The 26,694-nt window shown below is 41.2% G+C and overlaps 1 protein-coding gene across 2 annotated transcripts in view; it reads left to right on the top strand.

Moving 5' to 3' along the window:
• PKD2 (polycystin 2, transient receptor potential cation channel) overlaps positions 1-26,694 on the top strand; it is a 52,510-nt gene that overhangs the window by 19,192 nt on the left and 6,624 nt on the right. For both annotated transcript variants that reach the window (XM_082611640.1, XM_082611639.1), the window contains exons 3-13: positions 238-371; positions 1,538-1,788; positions 6,457-6,681; positions 9,148-9,376; positions 13,434-13,601; positions 16,188-16,369; positions 17,483-17,603; positions 20,774-20,872; positions 23,528-23,649; positions 23,898-24,015; positions 25,632-25,795. In XM_082611640.1, coding sequence (XP_082467766.1) covers positions 238-371; positions 1,538-1,788; positions 6,457-6,681; positions 9,148-9,376; positions 13,434-13,601; positions 16,188-16,369; positions 17,483-17,603; positions 20,774-20,872; positions 23,528-23,649; positions 23,898-24,015; positions 25,632-25,795 — 1,813 coding nt within the window. The remainder of the gene's footprint in view (positions 1-237; positions 372-1,537; positions 1,789-6,456; positions 6,682-9,147; positions 9,377-13,433; positions 13,602-16,187; positions 16,370-17,482; positions 17,604-20,773; positions 20,873-23,527; positions 23,650-23,897; positions 24,016-25,631; positions 25,796-26,694) is intronic.

Genomic DNA, 26,694 nt, shown 5'->3' with positions numbered 1-26,694 from the left:
TCCTAGGTGGCAAGGGGGGGGCACCTGATCTGAGTCCGGTGCTCAGTGGTAAGCCAGTTGTGTTTCATGGGAGCCAGTGTTAATGTATTTCTTGTATAAGCCAGAGAGCTGGGCATGGATCCTGGAACAACGGTGCAGGGAAGGAAGGCGGGATGGCTCTCTGCCTGTCCGCCGGGGTCGTGTGAGTGCGTGTGCAGGGTCCCTGGCAGAGTTCATCAGGCTCTTTCTGTCTTCCAGTGACCTATGGGATGATGAGCTCCAGTGTGTACTACTATACCCGGATCATGTCCCAGCTCTTCCTGGACACCCCGGTGTCCAAAACGGAGAAGACTAACTTTAAAACTCTTTCTTCAGTGGAAGACTTCTGGAAGGTATTTGCAAATGACCTCTTGCTATTGAAAACTGTTCATTTGGCTTCGTAAATTCAGTTCAGGCCCACAAGAGCAGAATTTGAGTGTGTCGTCTTGCTTCGTTTTTTGTTTTTGTCTCTTTGCTGGTGTTGGAATGTACCCCTGATACAAGGCAGGCACATTCTTTCAAAGATCTCTAATGTAAAATTCAACCCAGCCCACCCCAAACTGTCACAGATTCCAACATTAGTATTAGAGGATAAGCAATGAGGGATACCGTAGGGAAAATATTAAACTGATCTGGAAGATGCGTTCAGAATCTAAGAAAATGGGGAGGGAAATTGGAAAGGAAATGATTACTTCCTTCTGGGGAAGTACTTTCTAAAATTCTTAGTAAACCCTGGGGTCAGAGCTATTGATTTTAAAGATAGAGGAACTGGATCACAAGAACCTAAATATACTAAATACTGCCTGAAAATACTTGACATCCAAAACCACACTTGTATAATATGAGTCTTTTCCACCTCAAGGGGGCAGATCATTCCATCTCTATTGATTGTCTGATGAGGATAAGACACTGAGAAATGGCTGGGTCTGTCTTTCCTAGAGGCTAACTAACGGGAGACTGCTCACATATATACGGTTCGGTGATAATGAATGCTGTACTCTAAAAATGGAGGGGAGGAGGGGCGTGAGAAGTTAGAGAGTTCATTCACCCTATGACAAAATAATCCAGACAATTAAAAGATCCATCACATAGCAGACTGGTTTTCAGAACTCTCATCTTTTACTCTCCAATGATTGTGAACCTTGATTACGTGGGATGCTGCTTTAATAAGGGAAAGTGGAATTGATCATGGTTATGGGTTCATTGCAAACTGCACCCTCTCCCCAGCCTTTAGTCCTAGAGTAAAAATCAAGAGCCGCCATGTATGAAGTGCCCATTCTGTGCCAGGTGTAGCCACCATACAAAAGATAGGTATTACAGATGCTTGAGGCCTCACAGCTAGCAAGGAAATGACGGAGCAAGACTGGAGCAAGGTCCAGTCTCTGTGACAGCAAAACCCACCCTTATCACTCTACGCTCTTCACAGAGTTGCCAAACTGTTGGTCACACAAACATTCCAGGAAGGAGCAAGGCAGCCTCTGAGCTTAGAGTTTTTCAAAAACGTTGCCTTTGCTTTCAGTTTGCAGAAGGCGCTTTGTTGGATGGGCTCTACTGGAAGGTGCAACCCAGCAACAGAACTGAAGGCGACGACCGAAGCTTCATCTACTACGAGAACCTACTCTTAGGGGTGCCACGTATACGGCAACTGAGAGTCAGAAATGGATCCTGTTCCATCCCCCTGGACTTGAGAGATGAGATTAAAGAGTGCTATGATGTCTACTCTGTCAGCAGTGAAGACAGGGCTCCATTCGGTCCGAGAAATGGGACCGCGTAAGTGTCTGCGGCTCAGGGCCCTGGGCTGTCACGGACGTTCATTCATTCGTCCTCTAACCCCTTCACCAAGGAGAAGATGCCTTCAATGCTTGTATTTCAGGCCATGGCCAAACTTTGGTTTCTCAAGTTTTCTTTACTTTTTACCCCCTTTCAGCTTCTGCATACTTATTTTTCAGAAGGCTAAATTGCTGACCACATCCCCACAGAAAAGAAGCTACCTTCACCTTCAGAGGTTTCTTTTAAGGTGCCTGGATCCTATTTTTATAAATCCAGTAACGTGGTTCACTAGGTTGTTACTAGGAGGGTTTTTGGTACAGAAATTCTTTTTTATTAGCTCTTAGAAATAAATTTGTGTTCACACTACAATTACTTGAACTGTATCATAAGCTCGCGAGGCAGTTATTCTGTCTGGTTTAAAGCCTGTCCTTCTCAAATGTGTGTTTTTGATTGTGAGTACGTGTCTGCATTGTGCGTATTTGCAGGGATTTGGGGTGCTATTTGTTAACCATACTTAAAACATCCTGGGGCTTCCCTGGTGGCGCAGTGGTTGAGAGTCCGCCTGCCGATGCAGGGGACACGGGTTCATTCCCCGGTCTGGGAAGATCCCACATGCCGCGGAGCGGCTGGGCCCGTGAGCCATGGCCGCTGAGCCTGCGCGTCCGGAGCCTGCGCTCCGCAACGGGAGAGGTCACAACAGTGAGAGGCCCACGTACCACAAAAAAACAAAACAAAACAACAACAACAAAAAAGAAACATCCTGTGTATTAAGGGAGGACAGTCCTTATTTCTAGAATTATTATAAGAAGTGAGAAGAGTTCTCAGGTTGTCCCAAGGTGGACATCTTGGGGCACGGGCCCTGGGTGAGTCACTGTGAAGAGAATTGTCTTCTAAGTTTCACTAAACTAATTCTTTCAGTTCATCTAGATCTCTTTCTTGCGAACTGAAACACCAAAATCCAGATTAGTTAATACACAATGAGGGACAAACACCTTTTCCATAACCAGATTCTTTGTCTGTCGTCCAGTACACACCCTCTTTAGTACCTGGACCCATAAGGAACAAACTTACTAAATATCCGAAGATTTAGAGTAAAAAGACTGAATCTCAAAGAACATTTTTTCCAGGTTGTGATAGTGATTTGCTCACTAATGCTCCTTTTTCCAGTTCCTGCAAAGCATAAGCTTGCACTTAAACTATGGTACCTTGTCTAATATATTATCTCATGCCATTGGTAAGAGAGATTCATGCAGCCTCTATTCCATGCTAGATGCTATCTAAGAAGTGAATTCATGCATTATCTCATCTACTTTTCACAGAACAACTCTGAAATAGGTATCAGCTCCATTTTATAGATGAAAAAACATCACCGCTAGTAAATGGAACCAGCTTGACTCCAAAACCCATGTTTCTTTTATGACGCCACATTGCTTCTTCCGTATTAATTATGTTGCTAGAGTGGCTGCCTGCTGCCCTCAGCTCCCCATCAGAATTCAAGCTTCTTGAGGGCAGGGACTCTGTTTGGTTCACTGCTGTATTTCCAAAGCTTTGAACAGTGCCTGGAACATCCAAAACGCTTATCAGTGATTTGCACTACAGGGTGGGCTACTGAAGGGCTCCTTCTTGTGTGTATTTAAACCATCCCTGGTCCTGCCAGGGTCTGAGTTGCTCCCATTTCTCCTTCCGTTCAACTCCAAACTTCTTGAAAGAATAGTTTTCACTTGCCACCTCCTTTTCCTTACCAGTGATTCACCCCTTAAAGCTTAAGCCCTTGCTTTTGACATCTCTCTTGGAAGCTACCAGTGGGTTTGTTCAGTTTGCTGATTCACTGATCGATTTCCTGCCTTCATCCATCAGCCCCTCTGCAGGATTCGACCGTGTTGAAGGCTTGTTCTTTTGACTTTGGTGAGTGACACTGAAATTGGATTCTCTTAATTCTGCAACCCCCTTCTTATCTCTTATTGCCAGGTTCTATATTCAGGCCTCTATGTTTTCTTTCTTTATACTCTTTCCCTTGACATTCAGATGGCTCCCACTCTCATCTCTATTTTATGATTCATTGTTTCTTCAACAGATATACTGCGTGTTAACCTGTGCCAGGCATGTTCCCAGTGAGGTCTCCCTTTTCTGGAAATGCTCTTGGTGCTGGTTGGAGTGACAAAGCAGCAGTAAACAAAACAGAAGTAAATCCCCTGTCTTGGCAGAGCTTACATTCTAGTGATAGAAGATGAGTGTGTATGCTACCTGTATGTCCACCAGCTCCGATAATTCAGTATGCCCCAAACTGAACTCATCACTTTCTATCATTTATTTATTTATTTATTTTTGGCCAGGCCATGCGGCATGCGGGATCTTAGTTCCCCAACCAAAGATTGAACCCGTGCCCCCCGCATTGGGAGTGTGGAGTCTTTTTTTTTTTTTTTTTTTTTTTTTTGCTGCGACAGGTCTTAGTTGCAGCACGCGGGATCTTCGTTGCCACGTGCGGAATCTTTAGTTGGCATGCAAACTCTTAGTTGAGGCATGTAGGATCTAGTTCCCTGACCAGGGATCGAACCCGGGCCCCCTGCCTTGGGAATGTGGAGTCGTAGCCACGGGACCACCAGGGAAGTCCCGGAACTCATCACTCTCTTGTCGGACCTGTTCTTCCTCCTGTTCGTGGCACCACCATCTTTGCATTACCCAAAAAAGAGACTCAAGTCTTTTTTCAGAAGTCCCCTCTCCCTTGCCCCGACTTCCACATCAGTGCCAGGCTGTGCTGACAGTCCCCTCCGTGGCCCTGTCGCAGCCCTCCCTTATCCTTCCCACCTCACTGCTCTCGTTCAGGCCTCACCACCTCTCGGTTCTTCAAGGACAGCTGACTCAGCTGTGTCGGGGTCCCTGGGACCAGCCTCACTGAGTTCAGTGATTCTCTGGAATTGCTCCCAGGATTCAGCATATATTCATGGCTGAGCTTTACTACAGTGAAAGGAAATACGCGAAAGCAGTGAAAGGGACAGGCTCATAGGGCAAAGTCCGGAGGGAACCAGGTGCCAGGCTGTAAAGGTCCTCTCCCAGTGGAGCCACACAAGACATGAGTCTTCCCCCAGTAACGAGTTGTGACAACGTGTAGGAAGCATTGTCTGTCCGAGAAGCTCAGCAGAGACTCAGTGCCTCCCATGTGTTACTGGGTGCTGGTTACATACGCAGGCTCTGCCCAGCACATCCCCAAATCTCAGACTCCCAGAAGGGAAGCAGGCGTGGACATGAGCCACCTTGTTTGTACAGAAGCCTAGGCACCGTGAGACACTCTTTCTGGTCAGAGGAAGTTTGTTTTTGGGGGGTTTTGGGGTTTTTTTTTTTGCGGTACGTGGGCCTCTCACTGCTGTGGCCTCTCCCGTTGCGGAGCACAGGCTCCGGACGCGCAGGCTCAGCGGCCATGGCTCACGGGCCCAGCCGCTCTGCAGCATGTGGGATCTTCCCGGACCGGGGCACGAACCCATGTCCTGTGCATCGGCAGGCGGACTCTCAACCACTGCGCCACCAGGGAAGCCCAGAGGAAGTTTTATATCAGTGTAGGGAGCCCTTTATCACTGAAATTCCAGATGCCAGCCAAGTGCAACTTGGACTGTTGAAGGAAAGGCGGTCTCAGATCCGCTGTGTTAGCTCTTTTCCACACGTGCGCCCTCTCTCTGTGCCTCACCACTCCAGGCTTCCCCGCAGCCACCAGAGTAACCCCGTTCTGTGCCTCCCAGAGACCTTCCCTTCGGTGACCCCTTCATGTCTGCCCCTCGCCATCTGACCAGAGTCTACCTTTCAACCTTCTCTCCTTCATCATATGGGAGCCAAACCGAACTACTGGCGGATGCCTTGTACTTCTCTGGCCCCGCCAGGCTCAGGCTTCAAAACACCCTCCCCGTCCACCTGCCTAAGTCTGAATCCTGCTTACCTTTCACAGCCTAGGTTCAACGTGGCTTCTTCCAGAGCCTTCTCTGGTTCACCTTTCCCATCATCACTGAGCCTCCAAAGAAGGCTAGCTTCCCTCTGATTGGCCCGAGCCATTTTTCTGTGATTCTTTTTTGGTTCTTATTATCACCTACCTTGTATTTTCAGTGTTTAACTACAACTTTTCTCTCCCCACTTATTATCAACTTGGGAGAGAAAGGATCTTAGTTCATCTTTCTATCCTCATTAATACCGAGAAGCATCCAGTTCCTGAGAGCCCTGTAAGTGTTTGTGGATTAAACTCCCAAATGCTGTGTGGAGTCTTATTTAGTTGAGTTGCTGACGGTGGCACTTGATGAACTTGTACCTCTTTTGGCTGCAATTTTGGGGGTCCTAGAGTCAGCTAGTCCCTAAGTCAGTCACCCTGAAAGGCAACCATATAAACTGAGGGCTAATAGTACAGGCCTCTGAAGGCAGACTGTCCTGGGGTGGGCTCCTGACTCTACCTTCCAAAGATCTGAGGCTGAGTTGACCTCACTAAGCCTCAGGGCCCTTATTCCTAAAATGGTCATAATAGCCATATGAGAATGATGTAAGAAAACACAAACACCATGGCAAGCACATTACCCAGCTTGATGAGACGTACAGTTATTTGTTACATACTCTGTCTTACCAGGCACCCGTTGTCCTGGTAATTGCCCCAAGTGTTCCACTGATTTTTACCTGTTTGTTCTGTCTTTGAATTAGTTGGATCTACACAAGTGAAAAAGACTTGAATGGGAGTAGCCACTGGGGAATCATTGCAACTTATAGTGGAGCTGGCTATTACCTGGATTTGTCAAGAACAAGAGAGGAAACAGCCGCTCAGATTGCTAACCTCAAGAAAAATGTCTGGCTGGACCGAGGAACCCGGGCCACTTTTATTGACTTTTCAGTGTACAATGCCAACGTTAATCTGTTCTGTGTGATCAGGTGTGTATAATGGGCACTCGTGCCTCCCACTTCTGTGTATTTGTATATATATCCTAGTCTGGAGTTAGACCAGAAAATCATTGCCTGCAGTGGGCTAAATGAGAGTTTCAAGGATCAGAGCTGACAGCAAGGAGGGGTGAAAACCAAAAAGCTTACTGGGATAGGGGTTTTTGGAGGAAGGGGGTTAGGATCCGCGGATGTTATGACTTAGGAAGAACCTTAAGTCTGGTCCAAGTTCATCTCAAGGCTGGAAGCTTCCCAGATAAAGCACTGCGTTTTGCTAACATCTATCCTTTCCCATCACGAGGATGATCGGTGCTCCATGCTCTGCTACCAAGGCCCCCAGGCATCGTATCTTGACTCATTTCCCTGAGTTTCCCATTCTCCAATGATGCGCGTGTGATTAAAACACAAGCACAATAGTCAGGGGCTATGCCTGTGCTCAGCAGGATGCCCCGGTACCTGCTCACACTCAGGAATTACCAAAGGCACAGAAAGTTCCTTCTGCAGATTCTGTGGTGGTGCCATCATGACCATTCTGGTGACAGTGAGGAAACTGACAAAGATCCCACTGGCTTGTCTGGGACCTCTTGTTCATTCATTCATTCAGGAAACATTTATTGGACACTTACTATGTGCCAGGCACTGTTCAAGGCTCTTGGGATGCATCAGGGAACAGAATAAAGATCTCTGCCCTTGCAGAGCTCACATTCAACCAGGAGGAGATATTAGATGATAAACAGTAAGCAAAGGAAACAGATTAATTAAATAGCATGTTAGAAGGTAATATGTGCTGTAAAAAATGTAGAACAAGGCAAGGGGGAGCCAGAATTCACCCGCTTTAATCCTGGTGAATATGGCAGCGACATCCAGACGTTGCTGGCATGAATTACTTGCACATATATTTACCCACCAAATAAGAAGGCTAAATTCTCATGATAGCCTTATTTTGTGATTATTTTTGAGGCTAAACTCAACTGTGCTTTACATAGCCAATTGGATTTTCCCAGTCTTTGTATCTAATAACTTTTGCAGAGAACAATATCACATTAAATCAAGTAATAGTTATTACTAAAAATGAATGAAAATCTATTGCAATCATTGTTGAACTTCTCCTAATGATTCCAGCGAGCACAGAAAGAGGATACACGCAGGCAGGCAACTCTGATTGACGTTTAAGGAAATATCTATTTATAGAAGGTATAAATGAGGATGTCTTCCACTTCCTCCCCACACTTTAAGAGTGAATATTGTCAAGGCAGTTGCTTCATTTCTCTACATTGTTGTCTCAATTTCTGGAGGGGTTGACGATGCAGGACCAGAACAGGCAGAGAGAGATGATTCAGCAGAGGCCACTTCCTGCCCTTGTGAGTTCACACTGAGGCTGCCACAAGGCCCTTTGTTTCAGTAGTGCTCTCCTGCATTTGTGGTTCTCACCCCTACGCTCCAGCGTATTAAATAGGAAGAAAACAGGAGGTTGATAGTGCCAAGGAAGGAAAATGTTTCACACTTCTTTGACCAATTCTAATTTGCTATAGTCCTTGCCTATACTTGATTATTGCTCGTGCTTGAGCCCTAGATACTTAGGTTCTAGGAGTGGCCACCTGTCCTGTCCATCCTGTAGTGGGAGAGATGGTTACACCTAATCACTGACTGGAGATCTTTTAAGAGTCTTAAAGTTAAGGATCTAACTCTCTAAACAAAGAGTCTGTTTCTAGTGTGAAGAGAAATTGTACCATTAAGTGAATCGTTTAACCTTCTCAGTGTGACACCTACAAAGGGGAATTTGGCAAGAAGCATCTTCACTTCAGTTATTATAAAGCACTAAAGATCAGTGCCATCACTGTGAACGTAAAAGCATATGTCAGTGTTGCAGACAGTCAGACATTTACTGAGCACCAATTCACTATAAGGCTCTGAGAAGTTCCGATAGCAAAATGGTCCCCGTAGGCAAATTATTTGATGCTGGTTAGGTGTCACCAAATGCATGAATGAGAAACTCATTCCCTATCTTTATATGTATATGAAAGAGACATCCTGCTTCTCAACCGGGCCATACATGTTTTGATTGATGACATATATTTCTTATGTTCTTCATTACCCAGTTGAAGGACTTGCATTTAATCAAAGTCCTATAAAGTCTTGTTTGTTGATTAACTTCTACATTTAAAAATAAGTGTATAGCATTTTGAGTGGTCTAAATACCAGAAGAGTAAATGGGAGACTGAGGACGTATCACCTCTTTGGTCTGGGAGGGCTTGGGAAGTCTTGATCTTTTTGTGACACAAAATTCTACAAGGATGGAGTTACTGGCTGGGATCAAAACATTTTGCCACTAGTTTGGAGTGACTTGTGGTCTCGGTTTTATTTAGAGCAGGGACAGAATAGATGATGTTTTTCCCTGGCTGCATCCATGTGTTGTTACTGTTGATGTTAATTGTTTTAACTGTTCTTATTGCAATGCAGGTTATTGGTCGAATTCCCAGCCACAGGCGGTGTGATTCCATCTTGGCAGTTTCAGCCTGTAAAGCTGATCCGATATGTCACGACTTTCGATTTCTTCCTGGCAGCCTGTGAGATTATCTTTTGTTTCTTTATCCTTTACTATGTGGTGGAAGAGATACTGGAAATTCGCATTCACAAGCTGCGCTATTTCAGGAGTTTCTGGAATTGTCTGGATGTTGTGATCATCGTGGTAGGTTTGAGAACAACACCAAATCCCCTACCAAATCTGTTATAAAACTGTGTTAGGGTCTTTGCTCCCCTCAGTGTTGTGGGTCTTGATCTTCCTGCAGGAGAATCGAAAGGTTCTCCTCTAGAATATCAATGGCACATGTACTAACTTTCTCATTTTGCATGAGTGACCCTTCTGCATGTGGACGTGGAGAGGCATTTACAATAAGCTCGCACTCGGCCACACTAATAACAAGAATGGGTTAGCAATTCGTATTTGGCTTTGGCATGCCATATGAGATGTGGGGAGAAAACAGTTTTGTTTATTCTGCTTTGGCTGATGATATTTTTCTTCAACTACAACAAAAACCAGTTTATATTTTTCTGCACATGTGTAAAGTTACGGCATAAAGAAACATCCAGGAAGTTTCGGAGGTGGCAGAGAAAACCTCCCTGCAGTTTCACGTGTCCTGCAAATAGTCCACAGTGTACAAAACGTAAATGACGGCCATCAGCGTTTTCTGCAGGAGGTGCAGGAAACCGTAAGGCAGAGTTACGATTGAGTTAAGACTGTGACCCCTTGTGGACCCCTTGCCTGCCCGTGACTCTGTTACAAATTCCAACACTTGTTCAAGACGGCTTCTCTTCAGCATCATCTTAATCACTTCCTTCCAGAGGCCTTAGTGTAAGATGTATTTTTGCAAGCTTTTCTCCCTTCAGCAGTAACACATAATCTTCTGCTAGTCTGTTACACATTAGAGCATATAACACCATGCCTAATGGTTACATGCTTACAAGGCCATCCTTTCCACTGTGCAGCGACAGAGCTGCCCCTCTGAAATCTTAGTAAGTGATGTGTTATCCTGTTCACATTCTCTCTTCTATTATCCTGCTTCTTAACCAATATGGTTCCTCCCCAACCAAAAATTCATTTGGCTTTGTGAAGCATTTACATCAAGTCATTATCAAATCATCACTACAGTTAGTTGGTAAAATATAGAAAGTGTGTTACTTAATGTATTTTAATATGCTATTAAATATAGAAAAAATGTTATTCATACGTAAGTAAAAGGATACTTAAGACATAAACAAGCTATATGTGTGTATTGCGTGGCAATAATGGTATTAATAGGCACAATAATAACCATAATTGCTAACATTTCAGAAGCTGTCTGTGCTAGTTAATCAACAAACAAGACTTTGTAGGACTTTGATTAAATGCAAGTCCTTCAACTGGGTAATGAAGAACATAAGAAATATATGTCATCAATCAAAACATGTATGGCCCGGTTGAGAAGCAGGATGTCTCTTTCATATACATATAAAGATAGGGAATGAGTTTCTCATTCATGCATTTGGTGACACCTAACCAGCATCAAACAATTTGCCTACGGGGACCATTTTGCTATCGGAACTTCTCAGAGCCTTATAGTGAATTGGTGCTCAGTAAATGTCTGACTGTCTGCAACACTGACATACACTGACTAGGCACAATTCCTAGTGCTTTTCCTGTACGGCAGTTCCTTTAGTCCTCACACTAACCCTCTTAGCCACTCTGCCACCACCCTCACGCCACATACATGTGTACTTCAGAAAGAACTTTTACATAGAATACACATTCCTGTAGAATACAGCACGGAACCCATCTGATCCTTATGCAGTTAGAAGTGCATCCCTTCTTTCACGATGGCTGTGTAACATCACAGAATTCCTGTAGCTAAACTTGATTCCCAAATTCTCAACGTATTAATAATGAACAGAATTACAAAAGAATCTCCGTACTTAAGGAGGCAGGAAAGGCGATGATGTGGGAAATAATTTTTCAAAATATTTCTGTACTGCCCGATGGCAGAGTGCAGTTCATATACACTGAAAATCATTCTAGAAAACAATTATTATTTGGAGCCCTAGGGAGGCAAACTCTGCTTTTTTCGTTTACATGGATACATTTATGTTTCTGTCATTGAGAATAATGGTAAAAAAGCGGGTGTGATATTATGCTAATTAATGTTTTCTTTTTTTTTTTTTAACCAAATACCTTCAATGTGAGCAAAGGACTTAGTCAGCGGCATTCAACTTTTTGACGATGTACACATATCAGTGAAGTGACACACCCTAGTGTATTTTTATTTATAAAGTGTGTGTGTGTGGTGTAATAAGTACATTTGTAAAAACATACACAGCACAGAATTTGAAATACTTGGATAAAAATAAACACAGATAGAATTCTAACACTTTCTTATCACCTGCCTAGAAGTTTTAATGTTTTCATCTCCCACCCCAGTGAACTGCCTCGTACCCACCTTGGAGACCACTGGAAAAATTAGCTGGTGACATCATGGAAATTGAGGCTAGGTTCTTGGCTCAGCAGCTGCAGAGTTTTGCAAGTGTTTCTTTGAAAACTTGCTTCCCTGTGCTCTTATTTTTTTTAATTCTCAGTGCTGACAAGACAGCAGTTCAGGCAGTGTGCTTTTACGAGAACAAGGAACGGCTGCTGGAATCCTACTTCTCCCTTGAAACCTTCTCTGACCCTTTAGAAATAGGGCATGCTTTCCGTGAAGCTTATGCCAAAGAAAGAAAGTTCTTTTGCAGATAAGAGATGAGAATCTCAAAGAAAACTCAGAGCCACATAACGACCCAAATGCCCACCAAACCTCTTTCCTCTCTTCTTCTCTCTCATTCTCTATTTTGAAGGAAGAGGCTCAGGAAATTTAGTGTATTTCTATGGCATTGTATAAATGACCACATATTCCATATTTTTATAAACATTTGCCCTGGGCAGAGCAAAAACAAAGGGTACCTAGTGAGAGTTGGTAAAGGGTTATTTTTAGATTCAATCAGTCAGCCCTTTTTTCTCAGTGAAGTCCATGCAGAAAAACACTTATCAGGGTATTCCAGAGAGCTCAAAGGAAGTATTCCTTCCACCAGTGCAAACATACTAGACGAAGTCTGGGAACCCTTCACAGGGAAGACAAGGAAGGTGGTGAGATTGGCTTTTTCAGCTGTGGCTGGCAGACAGGCAGGTCCCGACTCTGATAATCAGCAGACAGGTATCTCAAGAAGGGCTGATGGAGTGGTCCTTGGCCATCATCCGTGAGAAAAGAGAGATGAACAGCAGAGATCACGGCACCTGCCATAGCCCACCTGCCGTGGATTCGGGGTCCATGTGGGGGCCCGGTGGTTATGGCTGACCCCTAGCACTTTCCACACGTACACATTAATCCAGTGGTGATGGGTGCAAGGCGGGCCCAGCGTTCCCCTCGGATTTTTATAGGCCAGAACCAAAGCAGATGTGAAGAATTGTCTGGTCCTGAGTTAAAGGACAGAAGCAAGCAAGCGGGGACCCCTTGGCTCACATGTTCCCACTGCGAGCCTTCTCGAGCCCTCCGTGCCCTTCGTCCCCGCCATCTCAGACCAAGCTCGTTCTTCCCTGTCACGAGCGCTCCTCTGAGCGTGTCTTGTTTCACCCTTCCCCATGTGGTGTGATGCCAGCTTCTTAGAAGGCGTTTGTACTCTTTGTCTTTGGGTGTTTATCTGCTCTTGAACCAGAGTATAAGCTTCTCGAGGACGAGGTTTGTACTTTTTACTTGAATTTGTTCCTCTCGACCCTTCGCACGGTGCTGTGTACACAGATATCCACCGTGTGTTTGTTGAATAAAGGAAAGAATAGATGGCTGGACAATGAAAAAAAAGAAGGCCCCGCAAATAAAAACAGAGAGCGAGATGAGACCTGGGAAAGCAGAATTCTGGCTGGAAAGTGATTTAAATGAAGGTGGCAGAATAAAACAGAAGGCGTTCCTGTTGGAGTTTCCTCTCGTAATAAAGTGTCATCTCTCGGGTGGGTGCACGCGCGTGTGCAGGCACATGCGTGCACACGTGCACTCACTGGATTTCTATTCCTAACTAAGGATGTGCGAGCAGTATATTGTTTTCCTTTTTTACGGCAGCGCTCAACGCTTTCCCTCCGTATGACTTAACCTAGAATTAATACATGTGTGAAGGAAAATAAACTAGTCATTTTAAGGTAAGTTATATATTTCTAGAACACTGCAATAATATATAAATCTTTTGTCTTCCAGCTGTCAGTGGTAGCTGCAGGAATTAACATACACAGAACATCAAATGTGGAGGTGCTCCTACAGTTTCTAGAAGATCAAAATGCTTTCCCCAACTTTGAGAATCTGGCATACTGGCAAATACAGTTCAACAACATAGCTGCTGTCATAGTATTTTTTGTCTGGATTAAGGTAATTTATAAACTTCAGGTTCAGATTTTTAATATTGTTTTCGTCTTTTTATTAACGTGAGTCACACAAAATGTTTGAAGGACTTGAATTCGTTTCTGTGGCCAAGTTTAAGCAGCCAGCCAGAGCTGCTCCATGTTTACAAGTAAAGTCAGCTAGCAGGACTCATGTGACCACTCATCTCACTGTTTGCCTGCTACCTGCACTCTGGGAAGACCTGTCTTTGGAGGTTTCATTTAACAACTGCATTAAGAGACCTTTGTGTGTCACCTGGGCCTGGGGCCCCTGGCTGTGCTAACCCAGAGACAGGTTCAAGTTTCACCGTAAGTGGGGTGACCAGGTGAAGGAAAAGGAACTAAGAGAAAGGAGGGGAAGGGTGGGGAAAGGAAAGGGAGAGATCCTGCACTGGAAATGCTCTCTGGAAGGATTGCCTCCTTTCTAGGTGGAGGCCGGAGAAGCTTTACCTAGAATTGAGATTGGGACAGACAGGTCCTCCGAGCAGTACCTTCACGACTCATTTCCTTCTCCCAAGGCATCGTGTGCATTTCCTTGTGCGTGAAAGCTCAGGTCACTTCATATACAATGAGCCTCAATTCTGGAGATTCAGGAAATTTCATTGTTTTTGAGGGCAGCTGCCAGCCTGTCACCACTTAGGTTCTATGATTGTGCCATCTAGATAGTAGCTATTAGCCACAAGTAACTATTTAGATTTTAATTTAAATTAATTAAAATGACATGCAATTAAACATTCAGTTCCTCAGTCACTCTGGCCACATTTTAAGTGTTCAGTGTCTATATGTGGCTAGTGGCTACTGTATTAGATAGTGGAAATACAGAGCATTTCCATCATCAGAGAAAATTCTGTTGAAGAGCACCGTTCTAGAAGGTACTTTCCAACAGTTACTCATTTTCTTGAATTGTTACTCACATCTGGAAGGCCTGAGATTTATCAGAGGGCTTAGACCTTGTCCTGTATCTCTCGTGCTATTTATTCAGTTACATGTTCGTTCAAGAGAAACCATTACTAACATACCATACCTTTATCACAAAACAGAACAATAATCAAGATCTCATAGAAATACTACTAGGAATTGTGTTAAGTAATGTGATTACAGCAACCGTGAAAACATTTTGTTGTGACCAGAAGCACTTTATAAGAGGTCTTTAAGTAAAATTCTAGAGATTTCCTTTCAGTGTGTGCCTTAGGGTGTTCGTCTTATTTAGTGCTTCACCTGTAAATATCTTGCCCCCAAGACCTTGTGAACCATTAAGTTCTTTAAGGCAGAGATTGGAACTCAACTTCTAATGGATCTCCCCACTTCCTTCCGCCAAGACACCTAGCTAGAGCCATGCGGTTTGTTCTGCCCTCTGGGCTCGAGCTGCCAAACCTGCGCAGTATCCTCTGTGCCTTGTCTACAGAAATGCACCATATGGCTGTGCAGTCAGAGAGAGCCCAGTTCAAATCCTCACTCCAAGCCCTGGCCAATGCCTGGCACATAGTTGATGCACAATAAATGACTGTTAATATACAATAAGTATTTTCTGGAGGTTTTTTTTAACTAGTGTTTTCTTTTTAAAGTTTTTTTTTTTTGATGTGGACCAATTTTAAAGTCTTTGTTGAATTTGTTACAATATTGCTTCTGTTTTATGTTTTGGTTTTTATGTCCGCCAGGCATGTGGTATCTTAGCTCCCCCACCAGGGATCGAACCCACACCCCCTCTATTGGAAGGTGAAGTCTTAACCCCTGGACCACCAGGGAAGTCCCTTAACTAGTGTTTTTTTTTTATGTTAACTCTTTTTGTTTTTATTGAAGTACAGTTAATTTGCAATGTTGTGTTAGTTTCAGGTGTACAGCAAAGTGATTCAGTTACATACATATGTACATACATATATTCTTTTTCAGATTCTTTTCCATTATAGGTTATTACAAGATGTTGAGTATAGTTCCCTGTGCTACACAGTAGGTCCTTGTCATTTATCTAGTTAGTTTTTATTTGTGGGTTTTTTTCTCCTTTGTTTTAATCTTTCTAGGAGAAAAATATCAATGGTCATTTTAATTATAATTAAACTTGTTTTCACTATAAATGAGAAAATATAAGTGGCTGGATTTGAAAAAAAGCAAGTCATTTTTGTCCTCTTTCTTTTTGTTGTAAAATATACATAACAGAATTTTCCATTTTAACTACTTTTAAGTGTACAACTCAGTGGCATTAAGTACCTTCACAGTGTTGTGCAACCATCACCACTGTGCATTTCCAGAACTTTTTCATCATCCCAGCTGCAACTTTTTTATCCATTCAACACTAACTCTCCATTTCCCCCTCCCTGCAGCTTCTGGTAACTTCTATTCTCCTTCTGTCTCTGTGAATTTCCCTACTCTAGGTACCTCACATAAGTGGAATCATGCAACATTTGTCTTTTCGTGTCTGGCTAATTTCATTTAGCACAGTGCTTTCAAGTTTCATTCGTGTCGTAGCATGAATCAAAATTTCCTTCCTTTATAGGGCTGAGTAATGATCCATCACATGTATATACCACAGCTTGTTTACTCATTCATCTTCCTATATCATCTCCCCTCTCTTTTACAGCTCTTCAAATTCATCAACTTTAACAGGACCATGAGTCAGCTCTCCACAACCATGTCTCGGTGTGCGAAAGACCTCTTTGGCTTTGCAATTATGTTCTTCATTATTTTCTTAGCATATGCTCAGTTGGCATACCTTGTCTTTGGCACTCAGGTTGATGACTTCAGTACTTTCCAAGAGTGTATGTAAGTATATATGAAATTAAGAAGAAAAATTTAATCATAGATAGTACTGCCTTCTCAAGGTTAAAGAAATCTTCATCGTGGCTATTTAACTACCGAGTACTTAAAAGTAGTTGTTGAAAATGAGAATTAATTCTCTTTCCCAGAAACATTGACCCATCAATGCAAAGATGACGATACCTTCTGAAATGCTAATGTTTAAGACAGAGCCCGAAAGTAGTAAGATAGAGAAGAACAGCTATAGTAAGCCAACTCTGTTCCAAAGACTGAGGTCTTCTTAGCACCAAATGCAGACGGTAGCATTTAAGAGACCTTTGCCTATACTTTTATTCCTATTAAATAATGTTGCCATAAACTTCAAACTTCAGCCTATTTTCTAAGAAAACAAGTGCATTTCTAATATTCTAGGAGAAGCTCAAACCAATACAGGGATTTTCAGTCTTTTTCCAAAGTTCTCAAATAGGATATGAAAAACCATTTCAGACTTCCCATGTCACTTAGAAAAGAGTTAGTTAGGAAATAAGATGGTCATGATAATAGAAGTTAATGGGGCTTTGTGCACGAGGACCCCTAATTAATGTTGCTGTCTGATGAAAGTCAGGAATGGAAACAACTGTACTGATTAAGACTCAGCATCTGGCAACATGCAGCAATTCTCAACCCCACTTTAAGTGCATGGAAATAGTGCATCTTCATACATATACAATTTTGACTATCCTTCAAAAATCTTTTTTTCTTACAAGATTTTAAATTTAGACTCAGGGTGACCATTGTGAAGGTTTAGAGTTATCATATTTTACCCAGATTATGTTTTAATTTCTTAGAGCCTATTGCTTTATAAGTCATCTAATAATATATTTTCTTTGTACCAAATGGAAATAATATATTTAGCATGAAAGCATATTATTTTGATTCTAGAAGGCTTTAGTTGCTCATATAAGTAACAAGTTTTCCAAAGGGGTTGACAGTTTTCTGTTATTTAGCAGCTTTCCACACTGATGAAAAAACAAAACGTCCAAAAGTATGAAATCATCTTTTAAGAAATGTTATGTCAAAAGAATGCTGGACATTCTTTGTTTTTGTATTGTGGTGTTGTGCTTTGTTTTGTTTTTATAGCTTCACTCAATTCCGTATCATTTTGGGTGATGTCAACTTCGCAGAGATTGAGGAAGCTAATCGAGTTTTGGGACCAATTTATTTCACTACATTTGTGTTCTTTATGTTCTTCATTCTTTTGGTATGTACACTTTTGTTTATACTGAGGTGGTTGAAACTTCATATATCACCATCATAAATCATCATCTCTTCTTTTCTCTCACACTTTATTCCCTATCAATTTTTTAAAGACTCAGGAAGTAGAAAAAAATGTAGATATTAGGAAACATATTTTATTTTACTTCTCATTCATTCACAGTTTTAAGTCTTCACCAAACATTTTTTCCATGATCTTTCATTTATATATGTACTCAATGCAAAAAAAGAAGTAGATCAAGTGCAAATTTATAGTTAGCTAAAATAGTGCTTTGCCCTTTAAGAAGTAGAATACGCTTACATGCTTTTTTTAAACACGAATGTCAGCACTTTCATGGTCACTTGCTTGAGTGACTCTTCATTTCTCTCCTTCTTCTTTTCTTTTCAAAAAATAGAAACTGACAAAGCAAGCCAGCTGCAGGGTGTCAGGAGTAACATTTGAGTGAATTATTGTGTCTCAAGATCAAGATAGGTTGTTTTAACTTACTCATATTTAATATATCTAGGGACTGCCTGTAAAAAATATTCAAATTTTAATTTAAAACTAAATTTCACAATGAATGGAAATGGCTTTAAGTATTATTTTCAAAAATAATTATTTTATTCTTTTGATTTGGTACAGATGCACATTTTTAACATTTTGGCCTTAAATTAAGATTTTTTAAAAGGCATTTTTTTCTTCATGTTAACATTTATACATTTATTTGTCCACTCAAAGAAAGAAAGTATTAAATTAAGTTAGCTTAACCTAGGCCTGGGTATTTTTCATTTAAACACTAACACTTAAGATTTTCCTTAAGAAAATAAAATCTTAACCATTTTAAGAAAAAAAACATTGTTTCCATTTTTAATCGATTTTCTAAAGATCCTTTGTATAAAGTTCATTAATTCAGTTGTAAGAGCTCCAGAGTTGGTCCAGGTATTTAGTGCTTAAGTATATGTATTTACTGATTGAGAATTAGATGTACTTTAATGGTACTGAAAGAGTCAGGGATAGCATGCAAATCCATTTATATCTTGCTGTATGCATGTATCATTATTAGTTTTAAACTTAAGCCTCTTAAAAGTTTCTCTTTCCTGTTATATATTAAAGAAAAAAATAGAGGGAAGAGGAAGGCTTTGTTACTGTCTAACATTGTTAGTACTTTGAATTCTGGAGCAGCTGAATCCCTGCATCTCTACTAAGAGAATAAAAAATCTCAGGCCACCTAAGTGTTCTTCGTACGTCAGTCTGCCAAGTGAGGGACGTAATGGTGGCAATTGGAAATGCTCAGATGTGGGCTTGTTTGAAGGTTGTCCTCTAGTAGGCAGTGCACCTACATTATTCAGTCATTTTATCAGATCAATCACTAGAACATGAAAAGCTCTTAGTTTTTGTGTTTATACTGAAATATTTATTTGTACCACTGCACAAAAAGGAACTGTTCTCCCTGTACCCTCCAGAGAGAGAGGAAGCTACTGTCAATACAGATTTTTTTTTTTTTTTTTTTTTAATGGCAAGCCAAGTGCAGGGCTGGCCACTGTTCTGAGATGACTGCTGGGTGTTGATGGATTGCCGCCACTTAAAAAGCCACAGTGGCGTGCGGAGGCTCGGCTGAGTCAGGAAGCAAAAGCCCTGCCATCAACAGGGAAAGACCTCCTGTTGCAAAGTCCATCCCCCAATTAAGTGAAGTTTGTGAGACAGGATGGAGACGAGGTGAACTTCCTCTCCCCACACCTTCAAGAGCCTTTCTCAGTCACTTTCCATTTTTTGAAATCTCTTCAGAGGACACACACTTTAATCCATTTCAACTAAGACACTTGCAGGCATTAGCTAACCATCATTTGGAAAGAGAAATGAAACATTAGATGCCTGTGTTGGATGGGCAAAGGTGGGAGATGGTCCAACTGACTGCAACTGTCCACCCTTAGAATCAAGTATTAAGCCAGGAGCTTACGTGTATTTTATATTCTGTTCTCATTTCTGCTACAGAATCTTAAACGGTGTCCTCCTTAATTCATAGAGATTTAGTAGCTCATTAAAATAATAGAGCTGTCATTTGTTCATTCATCAGTCATTCAATAAATATTTACTGAGCCACTATATCCCAGGCAATGTGCTGGGTACTGGGGATGCAAGTGGTAAGGAAAATAGATACCAACCCTCCCCTCATGAAGATTCCGCAGACTTGTGGGGAGAACAGACGTAGTACACAACTGCACAGTCACAAACCATGGTTACATGCTAAAAAGGAAAAACAGTGGAAGAGCATGTTAAAGAAAGGCCTGATCAGTGGGTGTGGTGCTTTGAGAAAACCCGTTGGAAACAGGTGTTAGAAATACAACCCGTTATAGTGGGGAAGGGACAAGTCAGGAAAATGAACTAACCACCACTGAATAATAATAATAGCTATAAATTATGTAGCACTTGCCATCCATTAGGCCCTGTCCTAAGCACTTTACGTAGATGAACTCATTAATCCTTACAACAAATCTGTAGGGGAGGTACTGCTATTTCTCCCATTTTATAAATGTAGAAACAAACAAAATTTCAAATTAGGAGTAGGAGAGTTACACAATATAGTCTTGCAGCACCAAGACAGAAACCCAAGTTTGCTTGACTCCAAAGTCTCTGTCTTTAGCACTAAGCTTTTCTTGACTCTCTTTCTACTAGGCCTACCATGTTTCTGTTTGCAGAGGTCTTTTTATCTCCTTAAAATATGTTCTGGAATCTCAACTATTATAACAATATTTGGAATAAGCATAGAATTCCACCTGTCTGTGTTGACTGTTGAAACTTGAGGAACTATTTAGAGTTCTACACCTCTAATAATTTATGTCAGATGAAAAAATGTAGAGAACATAGATAAGCAAAAATAATCCCACCATTCATAGGTAAATACATTAATATTTTGTTCTATTTCATTATTGTCTCTATTTGCAAAATATATCAGTGTATGGTTTTGTAAGTAAGAATATATATTGCATTTTCCCTTGCCGTGACAATGGGAAAACTAATTTTCCCAAAGAATTTGGTAGCAAAACTATTAATTGATGACTTCATAAAATACTCAAATTGTTAAAAAAAAAAAAAGACATGTCAAATTTTAGATTGATGTTAACAAAATATATTTAGGTTTCTTCTTTAATCTCTACCTTCCTTTGATTTACAAACAGAATATGTTTTTGGCCATCATCAATGATACTTACTCTGAAGTTAAATCTGATTTGGCCCAGCAGAAAGCTGAAATGGAACTCTCAGATCTTGTCAGAAAGGTATGACAAGCCCTAATTCTCAGAATCGTTTTATTTTCTATATAAAATGAACATTGTTTCAGCCAGATTGCCAAATCAACATTGATCCATTGACACCACTTAAAGTGTAGCTTGCTATGTTCCAGGAATAATTTAAATGTTCTCTATGTTGGAGATAGAGATGGATATAATGCTAGCTTGAACTTAAATTCTGGGAATCCTCTAGTGCCCTAGAATTAAATTCTCAATAATCTCTTTTGCCTCTTAAGAGCTGAGCTGCTGGGTTCATCCCCTTTATTTATTTTGATATCTCCTCTAGTTGGCTCTCACTTTCAGATCCAGAGTTCAGAATAAATGGGAAGGGAAGATTATATAAAGACATTTTCCCTTCGTCTATCTTAATTACGATTTAAAAAAAAAAAAAGGAAAGATGTTTTAGAGGCAAATATTTTGTTGTTCACCCTTTACTCTGACCTTCCAGGCAAGTTTTAAAATAGTCGAAGGAAAAAGTCCTTGGGGCAAGGCCACGACCTAAGGGCCTGAGAACTTTCACTTAGGCACCTTCTCAGGAAGTGTTTAATTGTTAAATGGAAGGGCAGGACAGGAAAGCCGGGCAGCTTTGTTCTTCTTGATGTGACTTCTGTGCTTGATTTAAAATATAAAACTTAAGCAACAACAAATAACTACATCTGAAGTACACAGCTTGTTCCCTGTCATCATTCAGCTAACGTACAGTGGCTCCTGAACCATAATATTTTTCCTTTTGGTTCAAACCACAGGACAATGCTGTCTGTGAATCATGTTGAAACAGAGAACTTCCGCTTTGTAAAAACAAAGTCCCTTGGACAGGACCTACCATTTGTATTACCCTGAATTTTGCATAATAGTTGATTACATTCTAGCAAATCCCCGGGGTATTACAAGCAGTCCTCACTTTGTACTTTGGTTCTGATGTGTACAACATCAGTGATTTCAGGTAGGTAATACGAGCCTCTCAACATAGTTCAAATTTCAGTTATTACAGTATACTGACTGTGAGTAATAGCATAAAGTACAAACTTCACCTTCAATTATCACAGGACATTTCAGTTATTATAGTTTATCAACTGTGAGTAATAGCACGAAGGACAAACTTCACTACTAGCTCTACAGATCATTACATAAATAACAGATGTGCATCATAATCAGTGACTAATAATGTCACTTCTTTCAAAGTCAAGGATGGGGCTTCCCTGGGTGCGCAGTGGTTGAGAGTCCGCCTGCCGATGCAGGGGACACGGGTTCGTGCCCCGGTCCGGGAAGATCCCACATGCCACGGAGCGGCTGGGCCCGTGAGTCATAGCCGCTGGGCCTGCGCGTCTGGAGCCTGTGCTCCGCAACGGGAGAGGCCACAGCAGTGAGAGGCCCTCGTACCCCACCCCCCCCCCAAAAAAAGTCAAGGATGGTCACTGAGCATCTGCTATTCAGTTTACGTACAAAACTTGTAGTTGTGTCCTTATCTCCCAGTGATAAAACCATGTGACATTTTACAAATATGCATAATTAAAATAGAGAATAGGCCAGCAAAGAAGAAAGTATAGTATAGGAAAGAAACAAGGAAGTGAAATTAAAAACAAACGTAATGGATTTACAGAAGAAATACGTAGCTGGCCATGGGGGTGTTGACACTGCCACCGTTCGAGAGCTAGACGGCAGCCAGAAGAACTCAGTGAAGGCAAATTTATCAACATAAATGAGGAGAGTGGCTGTGATGAGTAGGATGAAGATGTCTCAGAGGAAATCACACTGGCAACAAATTTCACATTAAAGGAACTCTTGGAGATATTTCACAACTTTGAAAGTGCAAGGGATAAAATGTTGGAAGCTGATACAGGTTAAGAAAGGATTATGATAACTCATCAAGACAAGAAGAATGCAAGCACTGTTCAAACTGCTCTGGATAAGTTTTTTAACAAAGAAGTAAAACTTTAATTTTCCATGTTTCTACTGTTTAAAATGTCAACATACTAAAATATTCATTTTACTATTCTTTAAATTTCTGTAAAATTTATAACCAACACCAACGGAGTTTTTAACGTTTTAACATTTTGACAGAAGTTTTAAAGGTCACAGAACAATCATAATTTTTCCTGTTGATCATTTGCATCGCTTCACACAGTTGCATGGTAGTTTGCACAGCCCCGCGCCGCCATGCATAGCAAGGTCTGCCTGCAGTGTATTAGTGAAAGATCCTCATCTCCATGCCACCGAAATTTTTTTACACACGTGACATATGTAAGGAAATTACCAACTATGAAATAATATAGAAAATAATTAATCCATGGCTCAGGTTTCTTAGTTTTCTTAAGAACTGTTGCACATTCCTACATATTCTGAGACAGACAGCTGTGGAACATAGTGATTTTCATTCCTGTAACCTAAACGTGAATACAAACCAAAAGGCCCCTAGTTCTTGATTTATGGAAAGACCCTGACTCTTCCCATGTAACTCTCCCACAAGCGCTTCACAGACAACTCGGGATGCATCCATCATTCATCCAACACATACTTGTTTTGTGGCCCACTTACATCAGGCACTGTTCTTGTCACTGGGTTTACAGTAGTTACCACTGTAATTGGAAGGCAGAGCAAATGCAAAAGGAGGATAAACTAAATCAAGTCTTTTCTTTCCAACAGGGCTACCATAAAGCCTTGGTCAAACTAAAACTGAAGAAAAATACCGTGGATGACATTTCAGAGAGTCTGCGGCAAGGGGGAGGCAAGTTAAACTTTGATGAACTTCGACAAGATCTCAAAGGGTAAGAATCACAATTTCTGTGGCCCTGGGAAAGTCCTTATGTAAAGATAAACCCTTGGTGATAAGCTGACCCAAGTGCTCATGAAGACACTTCTTTTTCAGAGGTGGGTGTCTTTCTGGAATGTATGGTAAGAGGAGGACTGGCCCTGACTCAGCAGTTTCTCCTTTCCTCCTGCATGTGGATGTCTCTGTGTTTGGGCTGGACCATGTACATGAATGAGTTCATCTGTAACCTCTCACTAATTTCAGGAAGGGCCATACTGATGCAGAGATTGAGGCGATATTCACAAAGTACGACCAGGATGGAGACCAAGAATTGACTGAACATGAGCACCAGCAGATGAGAGACGACCTGGAAAAAGAGAGGGTGGGTCTAGTTTAGGAGAACCTGATTGATTCATTACCTACCATGTTTCAAACACCTTACTAAGTAGTGGGTTACTGAGACCATGTGCATGTGTGTCTTCTCTCTTTCCTTCTCTCTCTCTTCAATTGATGTAGGAGTACCCTGCTTACTCCAAAAAGGATGGGAGTTTGGGGGAGAATGGATACATGTATATGAATGGTGGAGTTGCTTTGCTGTGCACCTGAAACTGTCACAACATTGTTAATTGGCTATAATCCAATATAAAATAAAAAGTTTAAAAATATATTTATTAAAATGCAATGTTAGCATAAATGTAAAATAAAAGAGTGAAGCAAAACAAAACTGAGATATAAAACTGAATGTGAAACTAAAAAAAATGCATTCCACAAAAATACATATGCTTAATAAGATTGAGCAACAAATTTAGCCCTAAGCTTTCTAGTAAGCCACTTGAGGGGAAACCTGAGTAGTTATATACTTCACAATGTCCATGAGAATGGGAAAAAAAGATTTCTCAGGAGAGATAAAATTAATTAGTTCTTTAAATTATCATTTATAATAAAACTAACAGCTGCCTTCCATTTGAATACTTACTATGAAACTGTTAAAAATAAACTTACATGAGCTTTTATAATCAGAAAAAATAATTTAAAGCTTTAACTTTAAAAATAAATGGTTAAGGGCTTTCCTGGTGGCATAGTGGTTAAGAATCTGCCTGCCAATGCAGGGGACTCGGGTTTGAGCCCTGGTCCAGGAAGATCCCACATGCCACAGAGCAACTAAGCCCATGCGCCACAACTACTGAGCCTGCACTCTAGAGCCCGTGAGCCACAACTGCTGAACCCGCGTGCCACAACTACTGAAGCCTGCACACCTAGAGCCCGTGCTCCGCAACAAGAGAAGCCACCGCAGTGAGAAGCCCGCGCACTGCAACAGAGAGTAGCCCCCGCTCGCTGCAGCTAGAGAAAGCTCCACGCACAGCAACAAAGATGCAATGCAACCAAAAATAAATAAATAAAAATAAATACATTTATTAAATAAATGGTTAAACAACCCCCCCGCAAAAAAAAACATGGTAATTGAGGTACAGAGAATACAAATTAATGTCACACAAAGAAGTTAGTTTCCTATGAGGAGACAGTACAGAACAGTGGTTTCTAAATGCTGCTCCACCGAACAGTGCCAATAGGTGAAAAACTTCAGTCATAGTGAAATATGAACAAGAAGACAATGAGTAATATTTTCACGTGGCTGTATTTAATGAAATTCTTATTCTAAGATTGTATCCTTCCTTACTTTGTAGCTATTGCATATGTTAACTTTTATGAAAAGATGATAATATATTTCTTCATTTACTTTTTTCTCTGCTTTGCTCTGTTTTTACTTTTCTTTCTTGTCCAAACAAAAAGTTAGCAACTTCTTGCTGGTCATTAAAATCTGTTTTGAAAATTTGCCAATCTAAAATTGAAAAGTATGAGAATCACAGTCTGGTGTTAACCTCACAGAAATGCTGGGTAAATGGCATACACCCATTTCCCATTTGCCCAAGCCCTCAGTGAAGCTTCTGTGGAGTCTGGGGGTTCCTGCTCATCACTCAGTGATACCATGTTCTTCAGGAGGACCTGGACTTGGATCACAGCTCTTTACCACGCCCCATGAGCAGCCGAAGTTTCCCTCGAAGCCTGGATGACTCTGAGGAGGATGATGATGAAGACAGTGGGCATAGCTCCAGAAGGAGGGGAAGCATCTCCAGTGGGGTTTCTTACGAAGAGTTTCAAGTGTAAGTATAAAGGAATTGGCAGAATTTGAGTTGACAGGAATCAAAATGACACTAAGTAGTTCCTCCCACCTCTCTCAATTTGTCTTTTCCATTACTAATCATCAGTTCTTTTTTATAACTTTTATTGGTGTTTTTTCTTTTTATAAAAGTAATATGGGGCTTCCCTGGTGGCGCAGTGGTTGAGAGTCCGCCTGCCGATGCAGGGAACGCGGGTTCGTGCCCCGGTCCGGGAAGATCCCACACGCCGCGGAGCGGCTGGGCCCGTGAGCCATGGCCGCTGAGCCTGCGCGTCCGGAGCCTGTGCTCCGCAACGGGAGAGGCCACTACAGTGAGAGGCCCACGTACCACAAAAAAAAAAAAAAAAAGTAATATGTTCATTATAGGAAAATTAGCAAGTAAAAACAAAAGAAAATACTAAGATCTCTCATATTCCCAGCAACCAAAAATGTCACTTAACATTTTGGTGTTTGTGTCTCCATTTACATGTGTTTATTTTTTTATGTTTTTATGGCCTAGCATATGGTATATCCTGGAGAATGTTCCATGTGCATTTGAGGTATGTTCTGTTGTTGTTGAGTGGAATAGTCTATAGATGTTTTTTAGGTCTACTTGGTTTTTAGTGTTATTCAGTTCTTTTATTTCCTTGTTGTTCTGCCTAGTTTCATCCACTTCTTGAAAGTGGGGTATTAAATTCCCCAACTGTTATTATTGTCGACTTCATTTCTGTGAGGTTTTACTTTGTATATTTTGAATTCTGTTGTTAGGTGCATACGTGTTTATAATTGGTGTATCTTCCTAATTGATTGACCCTGTTTTCATTATAAAATGTCCTACTTTATCTCTAGTAAATTTTTTTGTTTTAAAGTCTTTTTTGCCTGACATTACTATAGCAACTCCAA

This window comes from Mesoplodon mirus, assembly GCF_964341445.2.
Source record: "Mesoplodon mirus genome assembly, chromosome: 2".
In the NCBI taxonomy this organism is placed as follows: Eukaryota; Metazoa; Chordata; class Mammalia; order Artiodactyla; family Ziphiidae; genus Mesoplodon; species Mesoplodon mirus.
The sequence above is the reverse complement of the archived record's forward strand: the minus strand, read 5'-3'. Positions and strand labels throughout refer to the sequence as shown.